At 38.5% G+C, this 27,938-nt stretch overlaps 1 protein-coding gene across 1 annotated transcript in view; it reads right to left on the bottom strand.

Moving 5' to 3' along the window:
* SUMF1 (sulfatase modifying factor 1) overlaps nt 1–26,511 on the bottom strand; it is a 64,786-nt gene extending 38,275 nt beyond the window's left edge. Inside the window, exons 1-3 of the mRNA XM_088134327.1 lie at nt 26,223–26,511; nt 9,959–10,132; nt 4,826–4,900 (exon numbers count right to left, since the gene is read on the bottom strand). Of these exons, the coding sequence (XP_087990453.1) occupies nt 4,826–4,900; nt 9,959–10,132; nt 26,223–26,480 (507 nt within the window). The 5' untranslated portion in view covers nt 26,481–26,511. The remainder of the gene's footprint in view (nt 1–4,825; nt 4,901–9,958; nt 10,133–26,222) is intronic.
* Between the last annotated feature and the right edge of the window lie 1,427 nt (nt 26,512–27,938).

Here is a 27,938-nt window from a genome sequence, read left to right as displayed (position 1 = left end):
TTTCACTCTTCAAAATATCAACATCATTCTGACACAAATGATGAAATCCTTCCATCCATACTCCTTCCATCATTCCCTCACTTCAGTTTCATTGCAAATAAATTCATTACTTTTATTTTTAGTCCCATTCACTCAGCTGGAGGCACCTTGTTTAGTTCTCTTCACTCATTTCCAAAACATGTTATTTCTGTTAAAATAAGCCTGCATTTTCTCTACTTATTTTAATGTTAACAATTCCTTGTCTCTTCCACAACATTCTTTGCAACTATCTTTTTCTCTGCATACACATATTCCACACATCCTTATTTTTGCTGCAGGCTATATACATTATTCAACCTCACAGGGCCCTCCTTTTATTATGAGCCTACTATATGGAAGAAAGGGTGGTATATTCATCCCCATCATCTATCAAATAATTAAGTACAAATGGCTAAAATTTGTACTCAACTTTGAACTGAAACTGCTGGGAGAGGTCATCTGATGGTTTGGGATGTGATATCATCAGTTTCCACCCCAGATTATACAGGAGATGTTGCCAACATCCTGACTCAGTGCCTGGAGGCTATAAGGGCCTGGATGGGGGAGACTAGACCAAAGAACAACCTAAGTAAGGTGGAGTTGCTGTCTGTACATCAGGGTCTCTGTCAGCACCAGTTTTATCTCTGAATGGGCAAGCACTACTTATAAAGGAGTAGGTCTGCAAACTGAGTTTTCTTCCAGACTTACAGCTCCTACTTGAACAGCAAATGGAGGCTGTGGCTAGGGGGTCCTTGGTCCAGCTTCAGCTGCTGCACCAATTGCAAATTTACCTGGTGAAGAAGAATCTAGCTACAGCAATTCAGGCCCCCATTACCACCCAGTTGGACTACTGCAATGCACTTTACATGGGGCTGCCCTGAGAGACTACTCAAGAACTGCAACTAGTCCAGAATGCAATGGCTCACATACACACTGACTTTCAGGTCTTGTTTGCACAGAAATCAGTTCTGTGGGCTCTACATTGGTTGCTGATTTGTTTCTGGGTACACTTTCAGGTGCTGGCATTGACCTATATATAAGGAGCCACGGAGATTACCTTGGGGAAACTATTCAGAGATTGTCCAACAACGTGTGCAAAAATATGCTTTGAGCCCAGGAAACAAGGAAAATGTTAGGAAGAGACTCAGACTGGCTCCTCCCTATGCAATAAACATTTAGTTTGAAAATGACTGTGGCATAAGCACAAAGATGGGGAGGAAGGGCTTCATCAGTGACGCTGAAACAACGTATTCAGAGAAGACTAATGTAACATCACAGAATTTCTGGGCAGAGTCCCAAGGTTGCCAAGACAATATTACTTAGGATTGCTGGCTGTGAGCCAACAGCAGAAATCTGCCCACCAATACGGACTGTATAAAAGCCAAAACTCTGAGGGGGTCAAGGTTCCATCAGTTCCATCTGGAGAGACAGCAAGTGTTTCATCTTCCATCTGTCCTTCTTGCGTCCATCATACTCCCTCCTGTGTCCAAGTGCTTTATTCTGCTTCCAGATCTGATTGTTCTCATTCCCCCTTACCATTGCCTGATCAACCTGGTGTAGAGGGTTTGTTGGCTTGTGTGTGTGAGATGAATATTATCTGAAGGTATGGAGCTCTATTTAGCTTTCTTAATAAACTTTGTTTCTACTTAGAGAATTTTTGTGTTTCCTTATGCTAAAAGAACCTGTTCCCATTGAGCGCTTGAATGCTTGTTCTCTTATCAGTTCCCACTGCAGACAGGACTGTGTGTCACACCTGTTCCAGCTTCCCACAGCCACAGGCTAGGAGTAATCCCATGACCCTGTGGATTTGGATAGCAAGCAGAGGAAGTGTGGCACACGTCTCCCTACGGGTAGTGAGAGAAGTGTGACTGTTACTAAGCAGGACAGCATGTGTGAATGTCTAAATGCATGACACCTAAGAGGGAGGGAAGGGTTTGCAAGATTCTATTACAATAGTCTTTCTTAATAAAGTATAGTTCTAGTCTTCCTATGGAGCCTGTTTCCTGTTCTGGTCAGCCTCAAAGGGCTGGCATCAGTCTTACTACAGGGTCCAAACTGGGTGATGGGAAGTTGCAGTCTATACATTACTCATCCCTGCCCTATATTATTAACTTATGCAAATTATTAATTAATTAATAAGTTATTATTAACTTATGCAAGTTCATTTGCACAAATGCTCTCCTATACCTAGATTGGATTTCCTATAGTACTGTTGACTTCTTATAGGTTTAATTCTAAAGTACATCTAGAAAGATATTTAACACTGTTTTTCAGGTTTCTGAGCACTGAAATTCCCAGAAATGCTTGAATAAATTGGAACATGAAGAACTCAATATAGTATGTGAAAGGAATTGGTCAGTTCTAAAGTAGATCACCATTTCCTCCAATCACATGGCTGAATTTAAAATAAACCAATTTGTACTGTCTTCCATAGACAAGGTGTATAACTTCACACAATATCAACAGTAGAAACAAGAACAGTTTTTTAGAAGACAAAGCAAGAATTATGTTTTGCCATATATATCATGTCATAGCCAAACACCCCATCAGTTTCTAAACTGTGGCTCAAGAGAGTTTTCAAGTTTCATCCCTTTTCTTTTTATTCAAAAATTATATTTCTTCAAGAAAGAGTACAGGCTGCAGGATATAATTCCTCTGAAAAGCCCCACACAGTGCTTTAGTGTGTGTTATTTTTACTCCCATGCATAACTTTTGTATTTGAGCACACAAAAGGAACATGTTAAGATAAAGCACTCCAGTGAAATTTAAACTAATTATCTGCCAGAATACTAAATCACCTGGAGCCTTCTTCCAACAGTCTGCCAAAATGCAGCTGAAAACCCACAAGTGGCTTCCAACATATGTTTTCAGTAAAGTTAATACGTTACTGCCCTATTGAATATATTTTATTTCACAGCTAAAAAGAAAAATTAAGTCCCCTCCGAGTTAAAATTGACTTCTGAAGATCTAATTGATTTTCAGGGGCTAACTCCTGATTTTCTGAAATAGCTCAGGAGGTTATCCAATGATGTTGACATTACCAGAAGATGCATAGCACATTTGTTCTAAGGTGTGAATGGAAGCAGGAGGCCTCCCTGATGCAAATTAATCCAGTTTTTAAAGACACTCAAACCTACAAAAAACTGACTTTTGAATCCTGCTGCTTTCAGATTTATTATGTGTGTGTGTATAAAATACATATATACATATACACACTTGTAACCATCATCTCTGAAAGGATCGTTTTTATTTTTTAGAATTAAGGTCTGTTCCTGCATACCATATTTGTAGATGTTTCATTCTTCAAGGATGTCTGTGGTGTTTTTACTTCCCATAAATCCCAATGCATATACTTAGAAAGAACATGATATCTATTATCAGAATAAAAACAACAGTACAATCATTCCTACCTTTTAAAAATGAATATTCACGTATGAGAGTAAGGCTGCATAAGTAAGTATTTAATATGAAAACAATTGTTTTTAACCACACAAATGCAAGAATGTAATATAAGATCTTTTTCCTAAGTAAAAAGAAACATGCCATATCTACTAGACAAATTCCTTCTCAACAACAGTTTAGTTAATTCCTACAATGATGATATCAAGTGGGCTCTCTTAAGACCACAGCTAATAGCTAAATGATTAGCAGTTAGCACTTAGTTCAAGAATTCTTCTAGACTGGCTGTGTAAAATGTTTCATTTAGCACTTAGGTGGTTGGAATTCACAATTAAACCTTCTAAAACTTTGGAAAAATTTATTAGAATATGAGGACATACCATTATGGAAAAAAAGGATTTGCACGCACATACACATTTTGTATTTCTCTTTTGTCCTTTTGTTTAATTTTTATATTACATTTTGCTGTTTTCTCTAGGCACTCAAGGTGGTACACATATATATTTTGTTACACTTTTAATTTTGGAAGTGTTAAAGGAACGGATGAAAGTATTAAAGGAACGGATGAAAGCAAGTGCAGTCACTGTGAAACAGGAAAAAGACTTACTGATTTGGGATGTGTCCATTGTTTTACATTCTTACAAAATGCTTGCAGGAGGAGGAGGACCATTTTTGGATACTGCACAAGAGTTTTACACAACCAAAACAAGTAAAATCCAGATGTGTGTTTCTGTTTGCATATGTTATACTCCCTTTTGAACAAGATATATATCAAGACAGGGTTTCACACAACCTTGCAATGTCTTTTCAAATATGGGTCCTCTGAAGGCTTTTTGTGAGTCAGCTCCCACGCCATTTCTCAGCTGATTATTACCATATTTTAGTAAGCAATTGTTACAATTAAACATAGCAGGTTTAAGGCTGGGTAAGGAGGGAAAGGGAGGAATTAGGAGTCAACATGAATGTACAGAACAGACTTTGTTGTCACAGCAGACCTTGTTCTAACTGCACATCTCTGGATGTAACCCAGCACTAGTACTGTGGGCACACATACCCATGACCTCTGAACATTCAGTCTGTAAAGACTGTCAAACAAAGATGACAACACTTTCTGTTTATAAAGAAGAGTACAGCTTTGTAGTGATTGCAGATCACATGGACCATCACAACTTCCCAAAAAAGGACAAAAAGTCACCCTGTTTATTTCTGAGGTCTTACATTTGTATCTTCTCTTAGAACACACAATTTCACAACACTAACACTGTCCGCAAAATTAATTCAAAGCTTGCTATTGGAGGTCTCACATAGTGTGGTGATGGGTTTTAAAAGCCAAATATATTCTGGGGGCTACAACAGTTGTTCACAACTTTGAATTAATAGGTACAAAACACATTAGCATACGACTCACAGCTTGATGAATTCCATTCTTTACTTCTTCACTCAACATGCCTTCAAATACAAAGGAATCACCAAATTTTTCTGCCTGAGGAAGGAAGGAAGGAAGGAAGGAAGGAAGGAAGGAAGGGAGGAAGGAAGGAAGGAAGGAAGGAAGGAAGGAAGGAAGGAAGGAAGGAAGGAAGGAAGGAAGGAAGGAAGGAAGGAAGGAAGGAAGGAAGGAAGGAAGGAAGGAAGGAAAAATCAAATCAGGTAATTAAATTGCAATTACTTTTCCAATAGCAATTTATAGTTACTGCAAAAGGAAACAATACACAGTATTTCCCAACAGATTATGCTTCAAATAGTACACTTTCTATCATCCCCAACCAGGATAGCCATTGGCTATAATGTTACAGCAGGCTCACTTGGGATAAAAAACATTACTTTATTCAAAGACATGGCTCTTCACAGAGCTGAAATACAGACTCTTACAAGAGAAACAGATAATGGCTGTTAGAACGTCTGTAAACATTTCCACTGCCACATCTGCTAACTGGATCAAATTCCAATGTATGAAAGAAAGAAAACTTATGAAATATATGCACTTTTCTTATCCCTGAACATATTTATTATTTAATAATTCAAGCTGGCATAATTTGGGAGGAGAGGCTGAATGGGAAGCAGCATGATTCAATCAGCTTTTCACTAAAATGGGATTTGAAAACCTAGAGATGTATACATATTTCTATCATGTCAACTTTTGCATTTGCTTCTTGTTTTTTCATCACTTGAGTTAACTAATAATTGTACTTCAAACGAAGCAGCACCAAGATAATGTGCTTAAAGCCATATTATAAACACACATGATAAAGCAATCAGAATTAATTGCATTATTAGTAATGTACATTTTTGGAAGATAGAGCAAAGGTCAGTGGGAGCTTCATGCTTGCATGCCAGGAGAATCTATTTCTGCCATACTTTGAGACAAAAGATCTAAAATAACTAAATTGGGAAGCTGCTTTGTCCTCAAACTTGAGAAACTATGTACTGCAAGAGATGTCAGATAATGTAAGACCAGATGATCCAATGGCATGATAACTTTATGTGTTTGAAATTACAGCAGGGACAGGGAATTTGTGGTTTCAAAATTCTGAACTACAATTCCCATTTTCTACATCATTTCTTCCAATCAACTCTGTAATGCTGCTTATTGCTAGGTTATCAACATAATAGTGCCCATCCCATACCTTTGTCCCACACAACCAGGCTAGTGAGATTGTATCAGTTTTAGGGAAGAAGGCAGTGTTATTTTAACAGAACCTTAAAAAAAAAACTCTTTTTGATTCTGTTTGGAATTTTACTCAAAACTTCCACAGAGATAAACTTCTGAGGGGGCTGAAGTAAAAGTTTCTAGTAACAGCAGGATAATTTAAAGTGTAGATCATCTGCCACATGTTGAAATGACAAAGCAGTCAAATGTGTGCAAAAACAGTTCAGTGACTTGGGGGAGTGTTTGATGGTGGAAACAAAAGATAGAGAGAGGAGGTTAACCTGTTTCTTACTCAAATTCCCTTTTTTCATCAGTTTCATTTTAGAAGCAAACTGGTAGCTCAGAATTACTTTTAGAAGTATGTCCTTAGTGGTGACATAAACTGTGATTTTTCAAATCTAAATATACAATGTGTTCTGTGTACTGTGTTTTCAAGTTGTCATATGTGTTCTGAACTAATAAAAATGATAGATAATTTCAGAAGTGTTTTTTCCCCCAGTAAAAGCAAAAATGTCTGACTTGTCAGCAATTGACTTTTAAATCTGTTCTATCCACATACTGCAATGGCAGAGGATGCAGGGAATAGATAAGTAATAAGCATATTCATTTGAAATAAACATACCCATAAATAGGTTAATGATGTCTTTCACATTGCTAGAAACAGTGGTATTTTCAGATTTATCCACTTCTCTGGAACTGCCTACTTTTTGTTTGGCAATACTCTTCTGATGTGTCTATCTGTGTTGCATTATCTTACTGCAACATATAACAGAAAGAAATTCAATGCACCTGCATTAGGAATTTTGAATTCTCATTGTGTATGCTATTGTCAGACATAATTGCAGCATAATCCTTGCAAGTTTACTGAGATGTAAGCATCACCAACTTCCGTTCTGTCCTGAAATGTACATAGCATTGAATTCCTCTGCTCTTAGACCACTCTGGTACAGGTAGCACACACACTGCTCAGTCAGACATTGTACTAAAATCACAATGCATTTGCTCAACAAGCCACAATGGCTGCATTCCCTCACTGTATTAACCCATAAGCCACGTATTACAAATATGCTAAGCCTAAACAAAACAGAGCTTATGATGGGTTAATGGGATGTATGAACCAAGATGAGTATTGCTCAGCTGAAACTTAAGGAATTCACCCAGCAGTCTTTCTGTTATAAAACCTAGCAGCACATGCAAGTTAAGTAAATTCCTTTAGCCACAAATACATTAGATGCTGATTTCTATTGATCACCAAATCCAAATCCACTCTTTGAAAACTATTTAAGAAAGCTTCTTAAAAATTAAGTCAAGTTTAGAAGCCTCTTTTTACTTCATTATACTCTCCAAATAATTTAACAGTATCCAACATTCAATACTGAGTTTAAAAAAACACATTGGGACAACCTTTGGTATTAAATACTGTAGGCAAGTGAATCAATATTATAACTATTTTTGACTGATGTGTATCCTAAATGCCAACATTCTCAGGTGTTTACCTTCCAGGTGTATTTGATTTTAGTTGCCATCCCACCACATGGTTTGGGATGTCAGGCACAGTAGCCCATCATATTTGGACTTGTAATAATCCTGTTTTTTTCTTCAGGATCCTGCCTCCTGAGAAATCTTCATTCTCTGTTGGTTCCTCCTGGCTGCTGAAAACCTTGTGGACAGCATTTGGTAACATCTTAAGAGGCAGATTGGAAGAGTGATTTGTCAGAGCCCTTTTACAGATTAGCAAAGCTGAATGCTATACTGCAGTAGTATAAAAATGCTGCAATCACAAATTTGGATTTATCTAATTCATTCTAGAACTTGGTCCCTAGTTAATTTTGATTTTAAGAGCTCACATTATATGGCACACTGGTGTTTACATATCCTTATCTTCATATCCTTTCCTGAGCTCTTTATTAATGTTCTCTATTTTTTCCTCTTTATTAATGCTTTTAATAAACAATAAAGTTCTGAAGTTCTGTACTGGTACCTGGAGACTGCAAGGATATGGATGGGTAAAAAACAAGCCCAGATTAAATCCTGCCAAATCAGAGCTGCTAACTATTAATAGACATCAAGGCAACTTAATAACATTGGTTCCCCCAAAGGAGTTGGTTTGTGACTTGGGGTTCTCCTGCATTCTCAGCTCTTACTTAAACAGCAGATGGAAACCATGGCCAGGGGAGCCTTCCCCCAGTTCCAAAGGATGTGCCAACTGCAACCCTATTTAGGGCAATATGTTCTGGTGATAGTAATCCTGTTGCACTATGACACACTCTGTGTGGGGTTGATACAAAATGCAGCAGCTAAACCATTGATGGAACAACCCCAATTCACATTTTGAAGGTGCTGCATTGGTTGTCAGTAAGTTCCCAGGCTCAATTCAAAGTGCTGGTTATTACTTTTAAAGTCTTATATGACTGAGCTCTGGGATCTATAATATGCAACACATTGCCAGAATTAAACCTGACCATCTAGTTTAGTCATCAAGAGAGAGTCTTTTGTAGCTCCCCTTTCTTATGAGGTCCATAGAACAAGTGATGGGCCTTCTCATTGTCGGTCCCCATTTCATGGAATACTCTTCTTCCAGAAGTACAGATGATCTTGACTCAGTTAACATTTTGTAAACAAGCTAAAGCAGCTTTGATCCAGTGTGTGTCCAGCTCTTAGAACAGATTAGTTTTGTTTTAAGGGCACCTATGATAGTTATTAATGGATTTTAATAATATTACTTTACATTAATTTTTTTCAGTTTTTGCAGATGATTTGTCGTTCCCCACCTACAGTTCACTACAAATAGGGGGGATTACAAATATTGTAAAAGAAAGAATAAATATTTTACTTTAGTGTTTTTACAGTTTTAAATCACCTTGTAATATGCCCAGAGAACTCTCATGATTGGGCAAATTAAAGATTCAATAAATAGAAAGCTCAGAAAAAAGGCATCCTTATTACTGCTTTTTTGATAGCTCTTTCAGTTGTCTCATGGAAAACTGATGGATTGTATCACCCTCTCATACCTCCAGAGTTAAAAAAATAAAACCTACAGTCAGCACAACTATTGACTGTACTGGTTGTAGATAATGGGAGCTATAGTCTAAGTCAACTAGAGGAGTATGCACTGGGGAAGGCAAATCATTAAGCTGGAACATTGCAGTGCTGACTGAACAGGAAAGAAGCTGACATCTTGACAGACACTGGTAAAACATTTCCACATCTACTTTTTCTGACAAAATTATGTAGCAGGTGCTAAGACAATAAGGCCTGCTGCTTACCAGGGCTGACCTACTGGCCCTGGATGAAGGAGAAGAATTGAGGGATAAATGGACCAAAACATGTGTTTGATCCACACAGCACACTTTATCGGATCTTCTATCATCCTAGTTTGAGACTGTATCCTGAATCTGAACCAAATTGTCATCCCTCATATACAATATGAGCTGTTCCCCAGCTATTCCTCCTATAGCTCTATAATGGTGGGCTGAGGATAGGACAGATGGAGGAGGATATCCTTTCTGATGTGTCCAACTCATATCTGCCACTGTCCTCTAACAAGCAGTGGTGGTGCTTGAACTTGTACCTCCTGCTTCACAAGCTTGTACACTGTTCAATAAGCTCCTAGAAGACGCAGCTACCAATAAGCAGCTAGGGCTCTCTTTATTGCTCCTCCTTTTGTTGGATGGGGCAATAGTATTCTTCTTCTGTACAGATCTTGAATCTTCTCTCCAGAAAAAGTGTTCACCCCTTAGCAGGCCAACTTTCAGTAAGTTACGTAGATGTCATTGTGTGGGCTCTTTCCTTTGTGCAGAGTGCTCCAAAACAGTTCATCTTTAGGGGATATAGACTCCCAAATGAAGAGCTGCCTGGGACTACTTTGCAAAAACACCCATTTCCTTCACTTACCTCTGTAACATAGCCAGTAGCATTCACAAACTTCTCAAACTCTGCATTGCTGACTTCATAGCGATCCATGAAAAAATGACCAATGTGGACTCTCCTTCCAGGCCCTTCTCCATCTTGTTTTATAACTGGCTCATCAGTTCCCATTGTAAACACTCCAGCTGGAATAGGGACCATCTGCAAATTGAAGGAGACACTTTCAGAGGCACTTAAATCTGCAAATGTCTCCTGTCTTTTCTTACTGTATGTAGAAATAACCAATGTCAATACCATCAAAGTTCAGAATATAATCAGCCAACAATTTTATAAATTGATTATATTGTGTGAAACATTCCTCATTTTACTGCTCCAACTCAGTGAACTGCCTGTAATAAAACATCAACACGACAACCCATGTCCAGAAAACTTGTGTCATTAGGCAGATAAAACAGAGGTACAAAAAGTAGGAGATGGAGAAGAAAGTCCAAATGACTGGCCAGGAATTGCAGCTGTGAGATCTGCAATTCAAAGTCTGCCTCAAAATGGAGACTGTAGACCGTATGTAGTAGCTATGTTCTTAAATTGCACATTCAGCTCTGAAAACACAATAAAATGCAACATTTTTTCACAATGTGTTTTTCTGAAGCTGAAACAGACGGAACTTATCAAAAATCATAGGAAATGGTTTCTGGTTATATGAAACAACAGAGCTGGAGACATCCACACCTAAGTACTTGGGGGAAAGGGTCAACTTTGGATCACCTCAGACATTCAACAGTCACCCAAACAGTGACACCAACCCAACACTACAGGTTGCTTCTAATTTGTACAATATTCATAAACTGGTCTTGGCCATATTCAGAAGCCTACATAATTTCATGTATTTTTGACATGTGTATTTTATGTCAGACATAAACAAGATCTTTGGCTTAATGGAACAACAAGCAAGAAGACAGAAAAATTAATGACATTGTTTAGATCCATCTCTAGAGAACCATTTCAACAAATAGCTCAGTGGATGCAGTTAATATGCTCTTGTCCCCAAATTATTAAGTCAGACTACAGAATACTTTTGTAAATCTGCAAGAAAGATAGCAATCGAAGCTAATGTGGGGGCTAAATACTAAGATTAAAAAAATGGTGGGCTATATTCAGTTGTGGTTTATTTTAAAAATTCCATCTACTTGTAAAATAATAAGTCAAATAAGTGGTTCTAGACTGTATCACTTGAATCACTATCTTTTCCACTTACTAAAACATGTTAAAAGAATCTGATTTTAATTAGTGGCAATATTTCAATGTTCTAAGTAAATAAAAATTTCAGTACAGTTCTAGAAACACTGATACCACTCTGATCAAACAGTCACACAACATAGGTGTGTTCAGTTCAGCTCTAGCCCAACTAAAGTTGTGAGACAAGATTATCTTTCTCATATAATTAATGTAATGTAATTGTCTTGTTTTGATTAGATTTCTGCCACACATTTAAAAAGTATGGTACTGCTGCACTGGCCATTTCTAAATGCAACTATACCTACTGCAATATGCTAGAATTGCAAGTCTATATTACCTTTTAAGGCAAGAAAAAACAAGTGTGATTTGTTAAAATTATTTATTTATCCAATTTGTCACTGCCCATTTTGTTGAAACGACTCTGGGCGGTTTACAGCAGAGATAAAATTCATTAAAATGCAACATAAAACCAGTCCTAATAATAAATTTGTCATGAAAGCAGACAAAAAGAACAAGTATTAAACATAACAAGACATAAGTATTAAATAAGTATTAAGCATAATCAAGATAAGTTACATAAGCGGGACTAAATTTCTAGGCACATGCATTCATTTTAAAGGCAGATCTTATTGATAAGATGTTTTAGCACAGGGATTCCCAACTTTGGAGGGTCCAGTGGACTGATGTGGAATTCTCACAAAACAGCTGTCTTGAAAAGAAAGGCTAGTCACAAAATGCCAATACAGTAGAAGACCAATGAGAGAATTGGACTACATCCTCCCTCCCTCTTTAGAAAGGCCAAGAAGCATTCCTGAAAATATGATGCTTGGGACTGGTCTTTTGCATTTTCCTTTCCTTGAATTAAGGGAAACTATACATAAATAAATACATAAATCAGATGGAGCATGGTGTTTGATAAGTGCCAATGAATGCCATTGGGCACACTGGCGCCCACATAACCCACATTAGGGACCCATGTTTTTATGAGTTTTCTTCCTTTAGAAGAGGACAATATAGTTCTCTCCTCTATTTCAGCTGCTGGAGCTAGAATGAGTATTTTCAAAGGGCCAAATTGCTTCTAAATCGTGAAAACTAGGATTGTATCTTATTTGAAATTTTTCTTAATATTGTCCCAAAGCACTGCATAGAGCATGTACATTTTTTGAGGAAAATATTCAAATTAAGATGATAGCAGGTAAGGACAATGGGAAAGGACAACTCATATTCCATTCTCCAGTATCATGTTCTAATCCATACCACAGCTCCTGAAGCTGCTCATAAATAAAATTTACAAACTCTCAATTGATTGTTTAATATAATATAATATAATATAATATAATATAATATAATATAATATAATATAATATAATAGCTATCATACTACATTGTTGCCATTTTTCTACATCAACTCCAACAGGACTTTTGTCTCTTTAAATGACCATTTAACAAGAAATGCCACAGGCAGATTTTTTTCTCAACACAGAGAGGCAGTTTCATTGGCTTTCTTATATAAAGTCATTTTAAAAAGGTGCACAAAGAAGGGAAGTGCTATGCTCAAGGCTTGGAACAATCCTAGAGAATAAAAAATATATACCTGCAGAAGCACTTTCAATAGGAGTCTATTTATTTCCAGAACGTGGACTAGATTTGAGATTAGCAATCCTTTCTGCATCTCTAAAGAGCAGCAGGTGTCAAAATACACAGCAATCAGTGTCACCATAATCCAAACGCTGGGAAGGGCTCTGCTTTTCCTTGATTAATTCCTTAAATTTTTTTGTGTGCCTATCCTTGTTTCTTTTGATCTAAACAAAACAGCCAGCAGTGAAGCAGGTATGTAGCCTATGTTTCCCTTTCTTGCTGACTGGTGACAGTTGTCCTTGTTCCAAACGGAGCTGGCATTCAGAGATTAATAGCTCACCCCTCAGTTACCGCTGGAAAACACAGGGAAATGGATTTCAAAACTTCAGGCAGCATCAAAAGCCTCTCACTTTGGGGATTAAATCAGTCAACAGGAAGGAATCGAGGAGGAGGAAGAGAAAGAAACTTCTCAGAACACTGCCTTAGAACCATATTGTAGCAAGCTTTCACTATGTACCTACATAAGTTATTTTAGGTATTAGTGTAAATCAATGTATTTCAAACTTTGCAACTTTGAGAAGTGTGGACTTCAACTCCCAGAATTCCCCAGCCAGCATGCTGCTGGGAGCTGAGGTCCATACATCTTAAAATTGCCACATTTGAGAAACACAGGTGTAAATCTAATACTTCAGTTACAGTGCATTCGGAAAATATTCAGACCCGCTTCACTTTTTTCAATTTTGTTATGTTGTAGCCTGATACTACAATCGTTCAAATTCTTTTTTTTTTCTCATTAATCTACTCTCAGTACCCCATAATGACAAAGTGAAAACTGAATTTTAGAAGTGTCTGTAAATTTATTAAAAAGGAAAAACTGAAATATTACATTGGCGTAAGTATTCAGACCCTTTGCAACCACACTTGAAATTTAGCTCAGGTGCCTCCCATTTCTCTTTATTGTTGCTGAGCTGTTTCTACACCTTGATTGGAGTCCACCTGTGGTAAACTAAATTGATTGGACATGATTTGGAAAGGTACACACCTCTCTATAAAACGCCTCACAGCTGACAATGCATACTGTACCAGAGCAAAAGCCATGAGGTCAAAGGAACTGCCTGCAGAGCTCAGAGACAGGATTATTGCAAGGCACAGATCTGGGGAAGGTTACAAAAAACGTTTTGCTGCACTGAAGGTTCCCAAGAGCACAGTGGCCTCCATAATTCTCAAATGGAAGAAGTTTGGCACAACCAGGACTCTTCCAAGAGCTGGTTGCCCAGCCAAACTGAGCAACTGGGGGAGAAGAGCCATAGTAAGAGAGGTGACCAAGAACCCGATGGTCACTCTGACTGAGCTCCAGAGATCCTGTGTGGAGATGGGACAAAGTTCCAGAAGGACAACCATCACTGCAGCCCTCCACCAATCTGGGCTTTCTGGCAGAGTGGCTAGACGGAAGCCTCTCCTCAGTGCAAAACACACGAAAGCCCGCTTGGAGTTTGCAAAAAAGCACCCGAAGGACTCTCAGACTGTGAGGAACAAGATTCTCTGGTCTGATGAAACCAAGATTGAACAGTTTGGCCTCAATTCTAAACGTTATGTCTGGAGGAAACCAGGCACCACTCATCACCTGCCCAGTACCATCCCAACAGTGAAGCGTGGTGGTGGCAGGATCATGCTGTGGGAGTGTTTTTCAGCAGCAGGGACTGGGAGACTGGTCAGGGTTGAAGGAAAGCTGAATGGAGCAAAGTAAAGAGATCTCCTCAGTGAAAATCTGTTCCACGGCGCTCAGGACCTTACACTGGGCCAAAGGTTCACCTTCCAACATGACAACGATCATAAGCACACAGCCAAGACAACATAGGAATGGCTTAGGGACAACTCTGTGAATGTCCTAGAGTGGCCCAGTCAGAGCCCTGACTTGAACCCTATTGAACATCTCTGGAGAGACCTGAAAATGGCTGTCCACCGACGGTCCCCATCCAACCTGATTGAGCTTGAGAGGATTTGCAAAGAAGAATGACAGAAAATCCCCTAATCCAGGTGCGCAAAGCTTGTCACGTCATACCGAAAACGACGCGAGGCTGTAATTGCTGCCAAAGGTGCTTCAAGAAAGTACTGAGTAAAGGGTCTGAATATTTAAGTACATGTGATATTTCAGTTTTTTCTTTTTAATAAATTTACAGACACTTCTAAAATTCTGTTTTCACTTTGTCATTATGGGGTACTGTAGATTAATCTACACTGTAGTGTAGATTAATGAGAAAAAAAATGAATTTGAATGACTGTAGTATCAGGATGCAACATAACAAACTTGAAAAAAGTGAAGGGGGGGGGTCTGAATACTTTCCAAATGCACTGTATATGCACTTACTAGTATTGCTACTAAACATGAGTGCTAGTTACAGATCTCCACTGATAATTAAATTAGTTACCAAACTCTTGATCTGCCCCCCCAAAACAAGTCCATGAGTATATCCACTATCTTTCCTCCTTCTGCTTTGAAAGCTTCCTTTCAGCCAGTCCAGGCATGCTTTCAGAAGGCAGGTTAGAGACTTCTGTGGATTGTTCCTTCCTCTACTTTTTCTGAAACAGAGGATCGCCCCATCTGTTGCAAATAGCTGGGCCTGCAGGCTGGTAAGGCAGAAGGTTGGGAGTGGGAGGAAACATAACCAAAGACGGAAAGAACTGCAATGTGACAGAGATGAAGTACACACTAAGATTCCTTCCTTCCTTCAAATTTGGCTTTAGAGCCTTTTGCCTGTACAGTTACAAACCATCAATTAATGTTAACATTAGCATTAAGAGAATTATAAGGGGAAGGAGGCAGAGTGTAAGATTTTTACTTCTTAGAGATAGACCAGAATGTCTATTCCTACACTAATTTAATACCAGGGTTTGTTCACTATATATTGGAGTAAATCAGACTTGATGCTACTATGTTGTAGCAATAACTTACACAAGTATAAAATAAATGTCTTTGTTTATGTTGTTGTTGTTTTTAATCCATTCAATCGTATCCGATTCTCGGAGACTGCCTGGACTCCCTGCTGTTTTCGTGGCAAGGTTTTTAAGAATTACCAATTGATAAATTCTCAGTTGATAAATCTGATCTTATCCCCTGTGTTGATACAAATTAAAGTAGTAGACAGAATTCCTAATATTTGGGATAAGAAAAATGTGATTACAATGAATTTAACTCCAAGGTTGATTTACATTTTGAAAGGTCTTTTTTACATTTATTACATTATATTAAACAAATGTATTGAAGACATTTATTTAGCAGGGGCATGCAGTAAGACTTTCACTGTTCAAATTTAAACTCCTTGTTGGGAAAGCTGGATTTAACTTTTCAAACTTTCAGGCATTTCACTGGGTATTTATCCTAGCTTTAGTCACTGGCTAAAATACTTCAACATTTAGCTTTTGTTTGGCTCATCTTAAAGAGTTAGTATTTGGCCCATTAAATCCTGGGAAGTTTTGAGATCCTTGTTGGTGTGGGATCAATTTCAGTATATGCACTTAATCCCACAGCTATATATGGAAAATATTTGGCTGCAGATACAATTTTGACCAATTTCCCATGAAGAGTTGACATTAGGGGATAATCCCAGTTTAAAAATAGTGGATAAATCCCTCTCCTAATATTCTTACTTTGGATCAGTTCAATTCTGAGAAACCCATTCTTAGATTTATTTTTTTTTAAGTTTTACCTCAGAGTGCTTCTTGCAATGTCTTCAACTTCAGCATTTGCTAAACACGGTTTCTGAATGTTCAGTATAATTGCAGGCTTTGGAGGACTTAACCAAGGTTTCTAAGCTAGTCATACTTTTAAAAGGGAAGCTGAAAGAGGCTGACAGTTGATCGTGCTTATTTACTTGGACTGGTCCATCCTGCTAAACAGGTGGAAAGCTGCTTGAAATAATATGAAATTAGTCTCCTATGATCTTAAAATGAGATCAATACAATGGAAACAATTATGTACTTCAGAAAAAGTTTGGTAAGTTTGCCATTAGACATGCAATTCATGTCTGGAGCATTAACTGATATGGCTTAGACTTGTCCTGTTACTGTCATATTCTGGGCAGAAATAAACATAATGGTTAATGTGATTCTGGATCAATTGCTGTTTGTTAAAGATGCACGTGGTATTCTTGATTAAATTCCTAGTATTTTAACTCAATCAGAACATCAAGAAATGTATATATTTAGGTATGGGGGTCTTAAATTATTATAAAATACCAGAAAGAGGTATCTATACTTGATTGCACCAATGGGCTACAGATATGTGCTCTTTGTCAATGTTGTATTTTACTTTTCCTGACAAAGGGGCAAGAAATAGGACTTAATAGTATGGATAATTTTTTGAGAGTTGTTCTGTTTATAACACAATTTTTCCAGGCCTTTCTACCACCCTTCCTTTTCTCTTTTTATAATTATCATGGGCATTTATTCTGAGATTACATTATTTTGTACGCATTCTTCTTCTGTTAATTCGTTTAATGTAAAAGGAAGGAAGAGAAGAAGGAACAGTGAAGGGTCTGAAAAAGGATGGACTCAAGAAAAGAAGGGAGCAGTAGAAGAAAGGACAAATTTAAAAAAACAGCAACATAATCTGTGTTGTGCTCTGCATAACCCCCCAAAAAGAAAGAGGTTTGGTATCAAGCTTTAGGCCACCATCTGCATTCACTGTTTGCAGATGCTGAAATTTCTATTCAATATAACTCTTAGCTGTGATATAAGCTTGTCAAATGAGCAGCCACAGCCAAATAGCGGCAACACATGCAATATGTAGTATGTGTAGTAATGGTAACTTGTGATAAATTTAATATGCTACAAGACAGTATTGCGAGCAAATGAAGAATGCCATTAGTAAATAAGCATGCTTCTGGTAGAGAGCAACTGTTCTACCAGTAGCAACTACAAGTGGAAGTGCGTACTCTGGATTAGTTGTAGCTGCATATGCTATGGCAGAGGTGAAATACATTTGCATGGTAATGTAATAAAGTTGCAGAAGTCAAAGGAACACCCTCATTGTATTTTCCTTAGAAAATTATCCGTGACTGAAAACAAATACAGTAACATCAAAGGAACAAAGACTGGTAGTTGTTAACCTTGAGTAGGAGATGGCACTAGAAGAAGAAAAATTAAGCTAATACTCTTAATAAATAAAGTACAGGCAACAGCTCTGAACCATCCACTGCCAGATTACAACCCCAAACCTACCTCCAAGGTAGAGAGTTAGCAATGTAGCTCCCACCCCACTACTAGATTCCAACCACTGATTCCAAAATTATTTTCATTTTTTTATGACCCCCTCCTCCTCCTGAAATCTTTTAAGAAAGATCTATATTTTGTATTGAATCTTAAGATTTCAGCCATCTTATTTTTAAAATAATTTTTTAAAATAGAAAATCATGTTGGATTTTGGCATCCTTCATATCATACAAGATCATTCAGTGGTATTCATCACAAGTAAAGATTGCTGATCCTTTCTCTAAAAGAATGCAGCCTCATTTTGGGAGGGGGGAAATTCCCTGCTCCTGCTTTAGGACGTTATCCTAAACCTTTATTAAGGAAGTTTGGGCCAGAGTCTCAGAATCCTCTGTTCAATATCAGTCATTTATCTGACATATTTTTCTCTCAATCTTCTGCAGAGAGAAAATATAAAAGCAACTACGTGAATTCCAAAATCTCCTAGTTTGTTTGAAGAAATTAAGCACAAAATATTAGAAATATTCATAATAGAGTCCAACATCAACAGCTTCATTCCATACCATACGAATAAGCAAGAAGGAATAATGAACAGAATCCTGAATGTAACCTGCTCACAAAGTCTACAATTCTACTGAATTTCTCTGCAATTCATCTAAGTGTAATTCATTAATGCATCAGGCAACATTGCACAAACATTGACACAATGCTGTATCAGGCAGCACTGCACAAAATAATAGACATTTGATTTGCTCACAGTAAGAAATGTTTGCCTTTCAAGTGGTTTTTCATTATAGGTTGAGTATGTTCATTATAGACAGAGCGCACCAGCAGTCAAGGAGTGTTTTGTACATTTAAAGTATCCAGGAATGTAAGCACTGCCTTGCTGAAATCAGGAAAGATAAAAAGCGGTAATGATACCCCCTTCACCTTTGGGAGGTACCATTATTTTGCATGATCACTTTCCTTTAACCTAGAGTGGTAAATAGGAATAGGACCCTAAGTAAATAGGAATAGGACCCTAAGTAAAGGATGGGAGTGGGTGTGGGTCGGTCTGTCTGTCTGCTGGGAACACCATAGATTAGGCACACAGAGGGAAAAATATGCAAAGTGCATAATGCTATGCTTGTCTAGAGAAGCAGGGGAGATTCAACTCATGAATTAATGCAAATCAGTTACTGAGGCTTAGAATTGGCAATGTACTCGTCTGGTCTGATAAGGCTTGGCTTATATCCGGACTGCTGTTTTCTATTTTTGTTTCTGATTAAAAAAAAACCCTAGAACTTGCCTGTCTCAATCAGTCCTGGACCCTGTGTTTGTGAATCCTTGGTTTCAGTATTTTTGGGGCATTTTCACCCAGTTTACTGCTACAAGAAACACAGCTTACACATTAACACTGATACAAGACATACAGCCCCGTGGAACTACGCCAGGTCTGCATAACTTCGCAATGTTGGTGGTAAACACAGAAGTCCCTGCACAGGGAAAGCATGATTCATCAATGATACTACACAAACAAATGGATTTACTTCTTAGACAGCCTGTGCTTCAATGTTGCAATCCTGTATTTCTCCTCCTGTCTTTTCTGTAGAGCTGTTAAAGCTGGAGGAATACTCTGGCTTGTTGGAGAAAAGGAGGGGGAAAGAAATTCCCAACTAAGATTTAACAGAAAATGCCAAAACACTGGAACAGAAATGTTACCAAAGAAAAACAATAAAACAATAAAAATAAGTATGCACTGCTTTATACGTTAGCCCTTCACAGAATAACTTGATGTCCTTTTAAAACAATTTAATTATAAAATGTTTGTCTTGGCATCCAAATGTTTTGTTTCAGCATCTGAAGAAAGATCATTTAAAAATGAAGCAAAAGATCATTTAGAAACAAAATCCATGTATAAAATCTGTCTTTTCCCAATAGTTCTGTTCATATATCAGCTCACATTTAAATTTTTATCTGCTGGTAAATAATGGAAGAAAAAGAAGAATTAGAAGTTTTTTTAAAAAAAATGTAAAAAATGAGCAATAGAAGTTGAAATAGCCAACTACTTAATATCTTCTGGGACAATGCCAAAAATACCGAGCTTGTAAAGCCTTTTATAAATGGAAAACTGCTTTTGCTAGAGCCAAAACTGCTCTAAACTATGTGTGAAACAAGCATCTCAAATCTCTCTAGGTTAGTCAGAAGTAAAGTTTATTGGAAGCGTTTGCAAAGGCTGGTAGGCTTCGTTGCCAATAAGAAGCCACACCCACATACACACTCCGGCCTAATTATATACATTCCCGATCGGAAGTCCCTCCCCTTTTCCCCATTGGCTAAGGTACTCAGGGTGTACAGTCTTTCCGGCCGCTCTATGATTTCTTCCTGGTCCCTCCCACCTCATCCATTGCAAGTCTATGGTAATTTGCTCAAGGTTTCAGCTAATGGCATTATACTGATAAAGACTGCCCCAGGTTAAATTAGTTTTTATTTACATTGTCCCACACAAGGAGACAACTTCCTCTCCATCTGCCACTATTTGATAACCATAACACTTAACACTACTTCCTTATCTCTCACACTTAATATCTTCTGGGACAATGCCAAAAATACCGAGCTTGTAAAGCCTTTTATAAATGGAAAACTGCTTTTGCTAGAGCCAAAACTGCTCTAAACTATGTGTGAAACAAGCATCTCAAATCTGCTCAGCTGCACTCTTAGCATGCTCAAGCTACTATTTCTTTGTCGATAATAACATATTTTATCCATCTCTCACAACTATTAAGGAACATTTATAAAGTTCGTGAAGTAATGGCAGCTGAAAATAATTTGCCTTTGGAATCATTTTCAGTGTTACCAATTTTGTACATGGTTTTAGTAATCAACCTATAGCGATCAACCTTTAGTAATCAACCTTTATATGCAAAGTCCTCTGCAATTCATCTTTCATTTATGCCATTGTGCACTCCTCGATGCAGTGCACAATGGCATAAATGCTCTAAGAGAGAACAAATTGTTTAATACACAGTCAAAGGAATGACTGAAAGGAGAGTGGAGCCTGATATCTCTCACAATCAAAACACAGTACGAAGAAACAGTGAGGAGTAACTTAAATGGTTGCAGGAAGACCCTGGGGTTCTTGCTGCAGACGCCCACTAAGTGATTTTATAGCAGACAACTCTTTTCCAGCTTAGCTTTTCTCAGAGGATGATTAGCAAGAATAACAAATACTGGTGTGGTTATGAATCATGCCCATTATCTTGAATGCCTGGAAGGAAGACAAGAAGCAAGACTGCTCTCTCTCTCGCTCTCTCTCTCTCCACAGAAAAAGAGACCAGTTCACACTGATTTAAAATTAAATTAAAATGTCTTCAAAGTTAAATTATATAGGAATGCAATCAGGAAATACATTTGTCTATTTTGTTTTGCCAAATAATGAATCAACAGCCTGGATTATAATCCACTAAAGTTTAGGCAATAATAAATTTCTTAGTCACTGAAAGGCCACAAAGTCATGCGAACACAACTGATGCTTTCAAGTTATTCTGATTTACAACTTCCATCATTATTGAATATTTGCCATACTATCGGGGGTGACAGAAGTTGTAGTATAACATTCTTTGTGTACCACAATTGTGTAGTAGACATATTATAATGCAGCATGCTTATACCTTAATTGGAAATCTTCTACTTAAAGTTCTTTTATGCGCACAGAAACAACAAGTACACCTTCTGTGCATCCTTCCTGAACTCATTTCCTCCCACTGGAGAAACTGAAAATTTCTAGAAATTTTCTGAATTCTGAAATTATAGAGAAATTCCCTATAATTTTCCTTCCTCATGGATTTCTAGACAAACAGTTATTAATAATGAAGAGGTAGGCTACCCTTGTTGTTTCAGGCTACTGGCATTCATTGCTATAACCTAGAATTATGGCACAGCTACCCACTGACACTGCAAACCCAGTCTGCAATTCAACAAAGCATCTATCAAAACTTTGCCTTAAAATAAAATAGAGCCTAGACCTGAACAGTTAGTAAAGAATAAGTATGTGAAGGGGTATTCTCACAAGATGCATCAACAAAACAGCTCAAGTTAATCAGGACAAAATTGGCTGAGTTGAAGAAAATCTTTAACATATTGTCCAAGAATCCAATTCATCTGTCTCTTAGATAGAGATGGCCATTTATTTATTTATATATCAAATTTGTCACTGCCCATCTCATTAAAACGACTCTGGGTGGCTTACAAAGCAGTTAAAATCAATTAAAATTACAGCATAAAATAATCCTAAATAAATAGAAAATAAATATAATCCAAGGATAGATGTTAAAATTGGCAGTAACTCGGAGAGCGTCATCAAGGCGCCAGCTGCCCCCAGGATTGGGTAAGATTCTTGTCACCCCACACAAGCTGGCAGAGCCAGGTCTTTAATCCTTTCCAGAAAGCCAGGAGGGTAGAGGCCTGCCACACCTCTGGGGGGAGAATACTCTAAAAGGCAGGGGCAACGGCACAGACGACTCTCCTCCTGGGCCCTGCCAGCCGATATTCTCTCGCTGACGGGGTCTGCAACATGCCCTCTCTGCCTGACTGGGTGGGACGGGATGATATGATGGGGATGAGATGGTCCCTCAGGTGCCGTGTAGGGCTTTAAAGGTAATAACCAACACTTTGAATTGGACCTGGAAGCAGACTGGGACCCAAAGCAGCTCATGCAGTAAAGGTGCTACTGTATATGCGCTGTTCTTGGGGCACCCAAGATTGTCCACATGGCCGCATTTTGAGCCAGCTGTAGCTTCCAGATACTCTTCAAGGATAGCCCCACGTAGAGGCATTGCAATAGTCTAGCCGAGAGATGACCAGGTCATGAATGACTGACTGGAGAGCCTCCTGATCCAGGAAAGGGTGTAACTGGAGTAGCCCTGGCTGGTTACATCACCTGCTCCTCGAGCAGGAGTCGTGAGTCCAGGAGGACCCTGAGATTATGCACTGGGTCTGTCTGGGGCAGTGCAACCCTGTCTAAAACCAAGGATGGTAAATCCTCAGCTACAGATGGGCCTCCAATCCATAACCACTCTGTCTTACCAGGGTTCAGCTTACCCATCCAGACCCCCACAGCCTCCAGACACCACAAAAGGGTGGCCACGGCATCACTCACCTCACCTCATTTTCTAATGACCTATACACTGCACATCAATCAACCTGTAGCAATATAACACTAGGAAATTTAGTGAAAACATCCAATATAGCCCTCAATTTTGGGTTAAAATCTTGGCAGAACAATTAATTACATAGTAGAATGGATGGAGCAGCTTGACTTTTGCTGATAACATGAGACACCTGGTTTCTTCTGAGCCTGCAGATCCTTCAGAAATGGAACCACCACATAAAAGCTATGCCTTAATAAAGTACCAGTCTCTTAATACTTATTCATCAAACTAGAAATTCATCAATCACAAAAATAGAAAATAGGATGGAACGCTTAAGAGACCATCTTGATATGGTCAATAGACTAATCAAGAAAGATATATTATATTGCTTAACAGACCATGATAACACAGAGGAGGGAGCAAGACAGTTAAGGGAGGAAACAGGGCCATTTCAGATGGGATTACTGAGTCCAGGGGAGGGAGAAAATGTGAGAAAGTAACTCCACCTTAACTCTACTAGGTATAGGTTGTGTACAATTACTTTGGTAGACTTTCACAATGATGTTACATTACCCTACTAACAATAAAGATCTCTCCAAAAATACAAATATTCTTTTCCTGATGCATCTGCCATGAATGACTTGACAGAAATAAACCAAGTGAATAACAAAGCCAGATGGTTTGTGGAGAGTACCAATTTTATTCTCATTACAACTGAAATGGACCATTATACAGATTTAAATGGTTATTGGTTAAACACTGTTCTAGAGTATCACGCCATTTCTTATAAATGCAATTTCCTATAACTAAAACCACTTCCAACAGACAGCCATCTTGACAGTCTCTTCTAATACTGTATTGCATTGTACTGATCTTACAATTAAGGTTTTTAAAAATAAATTCTTAAACAGAACCTGGCATCAGCAAGTGACAGCACCTAGCCAACCTTGGCTGATGTCAGAAGCTAAACAAAGCCAACCTGCTTAATACTTGGATGGGGATCATTTGGGAAACCCAAGGTAGCTGGTTAGACTAGGATATTAAAACAAAATCCAGGAAAAAGAGTGACAAACAACTTCCATAATGGTGCCAAGAAAACTGCATGGATGTAGTGAATAGAAGCTGAGCTTGATTTGAGGATATCTGTAACCTTTAATTGAAATTCACTTGTTTGAGTAGCTCACATTCACTGTGCATTTATCTTGGCTACATAGTGCAAAGGGGAGGAATTGTAATTTATTCTCTTTTGGAAAGCTGTTAAATGTAAAAGCTATATAGTTGAAAATAGAATGAACATACATGTTCCAGCTGTGAACTGAATATATAATCTGTGTCCTGCACAGACAAAAATAATCCATGGGAATTAGTAGGAAAACACTCTTCCCTATCTTAAGTAGCAGCAGAGATAGTTTTATTGTCTCTGAGCCTACTAATGCTTGAGAAGGACACCTTCTCCGAGCAGTTGCAGAAAGAGAAAGTAGCACTCTCTGCCTGGTGTTGAAGGGATTAAAGTTCTTTCTTGAAGGATCAAACAGAGCATAATGTCTTCCAAGAAACTCTCTGCTGTGGGTGGGTGGGAGGGAGGGAGAAGACTTTGATCTCTGCCTACTGCTGAACAGGGAAGGGCAGAACTACTCTGACTTGACCTCCCTTCACAGCACAAACTGCCAGGAAGTGAATGGACACCCTCAGTGAGAGGATCAGGCCTCCACCATGTCCCTTTCCTGATCTGTCAGTACTTATGCTGGGCTTATGCACTACACCATGTCTTGCTTTAACTATGGTTAGCTGACTAATCCACAATTGGTTGGATACACACACACACACATTGCAGTAACTCCACAATTTAAAAGAAAGTATACATCTTGCAATACTTTCATTTCCAGATTGGCTGAAGAGAAACATCAATTTATAAATTAATGGTATCTTGACGTGATTTATAAAATTATTTTTAAAGAAATCTCCAAGTGTTTCATGTGACAAAAGCACACACATGTGGAAGTAAAACATTATGGATCCCAGTGTTGCCACTGCAAATCATGTTCTGCAGGGGCACAATACCTGTCTTGTGTCTTAGCAAATCAGTGGTTTTCTGCATAGCTCCAGCTTCCTGCTGCCACCAGCAACTCACAACCACCAGCCACTTCCAGATCTTCTGAGCCAAGTATGCAGTGACCAGACTATTGACTTCTCCTGTTACAGGTAGTTCCAGGGTCCCCCAGCTTCATACCTCCTTTGCTCAGGCAACCCACGTTTCCAATTCTCTCTTTTCCTCCTCTGTCACCATTCTATTGCAGTATCTTTCCCATTACAACATTTCCAATTTCTCAACATCAGGGCCTTTAAGATGAATGGACTTCAACTCCCAGAATTCCCCAGACAGTTGAAGTCCATACATCTTAAAGTTGCTGAGATTGAGAAACACTGCTCTAACCTTTATGGCCACTGACTGAACAGGAAAAAAAAATTGTTTCCCCTTTCTTTACTCAAATTACTTCCACCTCCCATCCAAATTACAATCTCATCCCACTCAGTGTCACCTTGGCTAAGATACAAAGCAGAAATAATGCCACTTCAACTGCTTTTTTTTAATATTTAGTAGTGCTGGACTGTGTAACAGTTCATGTTTTTATACATTATCATCTCTGAAAATCATAAAGAAAGCATGAATTTTTCATCTAGAAGTATTCCTAATGCAAGTAGGATTTTTCAAGGTAACTGGTTAAGATTATTAGCTTTCACTGGATCTTTGCCAAGTGTATATCAAAACTCAGACATGTCTTACTTATTTTTAATTATCCTTTTGTTATAATGCATTTGTAATACTATTAAGCACAAAGCTTCATATTGCTTAGGATTTCAGCATGTCTTAATCTAGACCTGGGTGAAATCCAACATACTTGAAAACACCAGTTAGAGAAAACTAGCCTGCATGTGCTACACATGGCTGTTCGTTATTTATTTATTTTTTTTCTCACCGAACTTACGATAAGAAACACTGAACTGAAAGAGACTTCTAGCAACCATGTTCTAAGTTATAATGTCAGACATTCCAGCAACGTATCACACTCGCTGTTCGCATCCCATCATTAAACTTCATTCCTCATTAAAGCCACCAACCTATCGCCCTGCTTACTTACCTGCATCCCTTCGTATTTCAACTGCTCGTCACCACGGCGATTATTTGGCTGCTGGGAAACATTTGCGTCCAGGGAGTATTTCCGCGCAGCTCCTTCCGCGCCGCTTGCCCGACTGTTGCTGCAACCACATGCTCCTTGAGCCTCCTCTTCCCCGGGCTTCCCTTCTTCTTCACTGCCGTCCAAGCACTCTGCGGACCACAGCCACAGCAGCCAGCAAGTGCAAACTACCCGAAGCAGACTGTGCCTGGGCGCAGCCATATTGTCAGGAAAGTCATGTGAAATAGAAGAGGTCAGCTGACCACTTTCCTCCGCCTACCGGTTCTTCTTCAAAACTTGTACTTGGGAGTTCTGGTTTGAAGGGAGTTTCCTTTTAGTACGTGAAGTTGCACAACAGCAGGAAAATCTGGAGACCTGTTTGTTTTTGCGAAACCGATTTCCTCTTTATAACTTGAAAGTGAGGATCAATTCTATTTTGGAGAAATAGCTGTTTCTGTTGCCAGACTTTAGGAAATCAAAGGAATATAAGGCAGGAAACAGGTGTTTAAATGCCTTACTAGGTAGTTAGTGCAACCTAGGACTAGGAGCTTCTGGAATTCGATTTTATTTTTTAAAAAAATCGTATTTCAAGAAGCACAGGAGTGCATCTAGTCAGTGGCAATGTCATTCCCAGTAACGACAATCCTGAAATTGAAGAAGCTGCAAAATGAAACAAAGGACAAGGATGAAGTGCCCACAGGAGATACGGAGAATTTTCTGAAGCTCCATAGAAAATAATAAAAGCTGAAAATAAATACATGATTAGACTTCCCTGAAATCAGTGGAAATCACACACTGGCTGTCTTTAATATTGTAAGCTTAAATATTACAAGCTGCCCAGAGTTTTTGGAATAGGGTGGCCTCGAAACCCAATAAATAAATAAATTCCACTGAAAGGATTTTAAAACAGAATGAAATAGGCCAAACTCTTTTTATCTGTGACCTTTTGAGATGTTGGCAGATAAGGCTTGGTTCTTATGAAATCAAAGCATACACTTCTTCTGCAGAGCCATAACTTTTCCTAAGAGCTTCTATACTGATGCTTTTCAAAGAAGCAATTGGCTCAGTTTAATCCAATTTTGGGGTCCAATTCCATTACATACATTCATATGAGCCAGAATTCCCTAAGTCTTAAAAAAATATCCAGTAGCTAAATAGTGTACACATTTTTTTAAAAGTCTCTTAGCTTATTTCTTGCGTTGCAGTCCTAAGGATAAGCATATGCAGTTTGCAGGTCACACTAAGACAAAAAGATGCCACTTATCTCTGTCACATGTGATTATGTGCTATCAAGTCAGTGATGACTGTTAGTAACCACTGTGCTGCCTCATTGTGGTGGGGGGGGGGAGGAGGGGGTGTTCCTGGGAGGGATGAGTGAAGAATGCCTGGACTGTATGTCAAGAGTATATACTCCTAGCAGGGTCACCCAAGGTGTGAAGGTCAACCTAGTTGGCCAGCTAAAGCAAACAGGCACCTATATTGGGCAGCAGTGATATAGGAAGATGCTGGAAGCGTCTTTGGTGACAATGGCAAAGGCATTTCATGCTGTGCAGGAGAAGGAAATGGTAAACCACTTCTGTATTTTTACCAAGAAAACCACATGGATAGAAATTATTATTGCTGATCACACAGTCAGCCAGATGTTTAGACTGGATTTGGCATTTTTATCCTATTGAGTCC

The sequence above is a fragment of the Python bivittatus genome, unplaced genomic scaffold (genome assembly GCF_059951505.1).
Source record: "Python bivittatus isolate LINGU-HERP-01145 unplaced genomic scaffold, Pbiv_v1 ctg000080_np1212, whole genome shotgun sequence".
NCBI lineage: Eukaryota > Metazoa > Chordata > Lepidosauria > Squamata > Pythonidae > Python > Python bivittatus.
The sequence above is the reverse complement of the archived record's forward strand: the minus strand, read 5'-3'. Positions and strand labels throughout refer to the sequence as shown.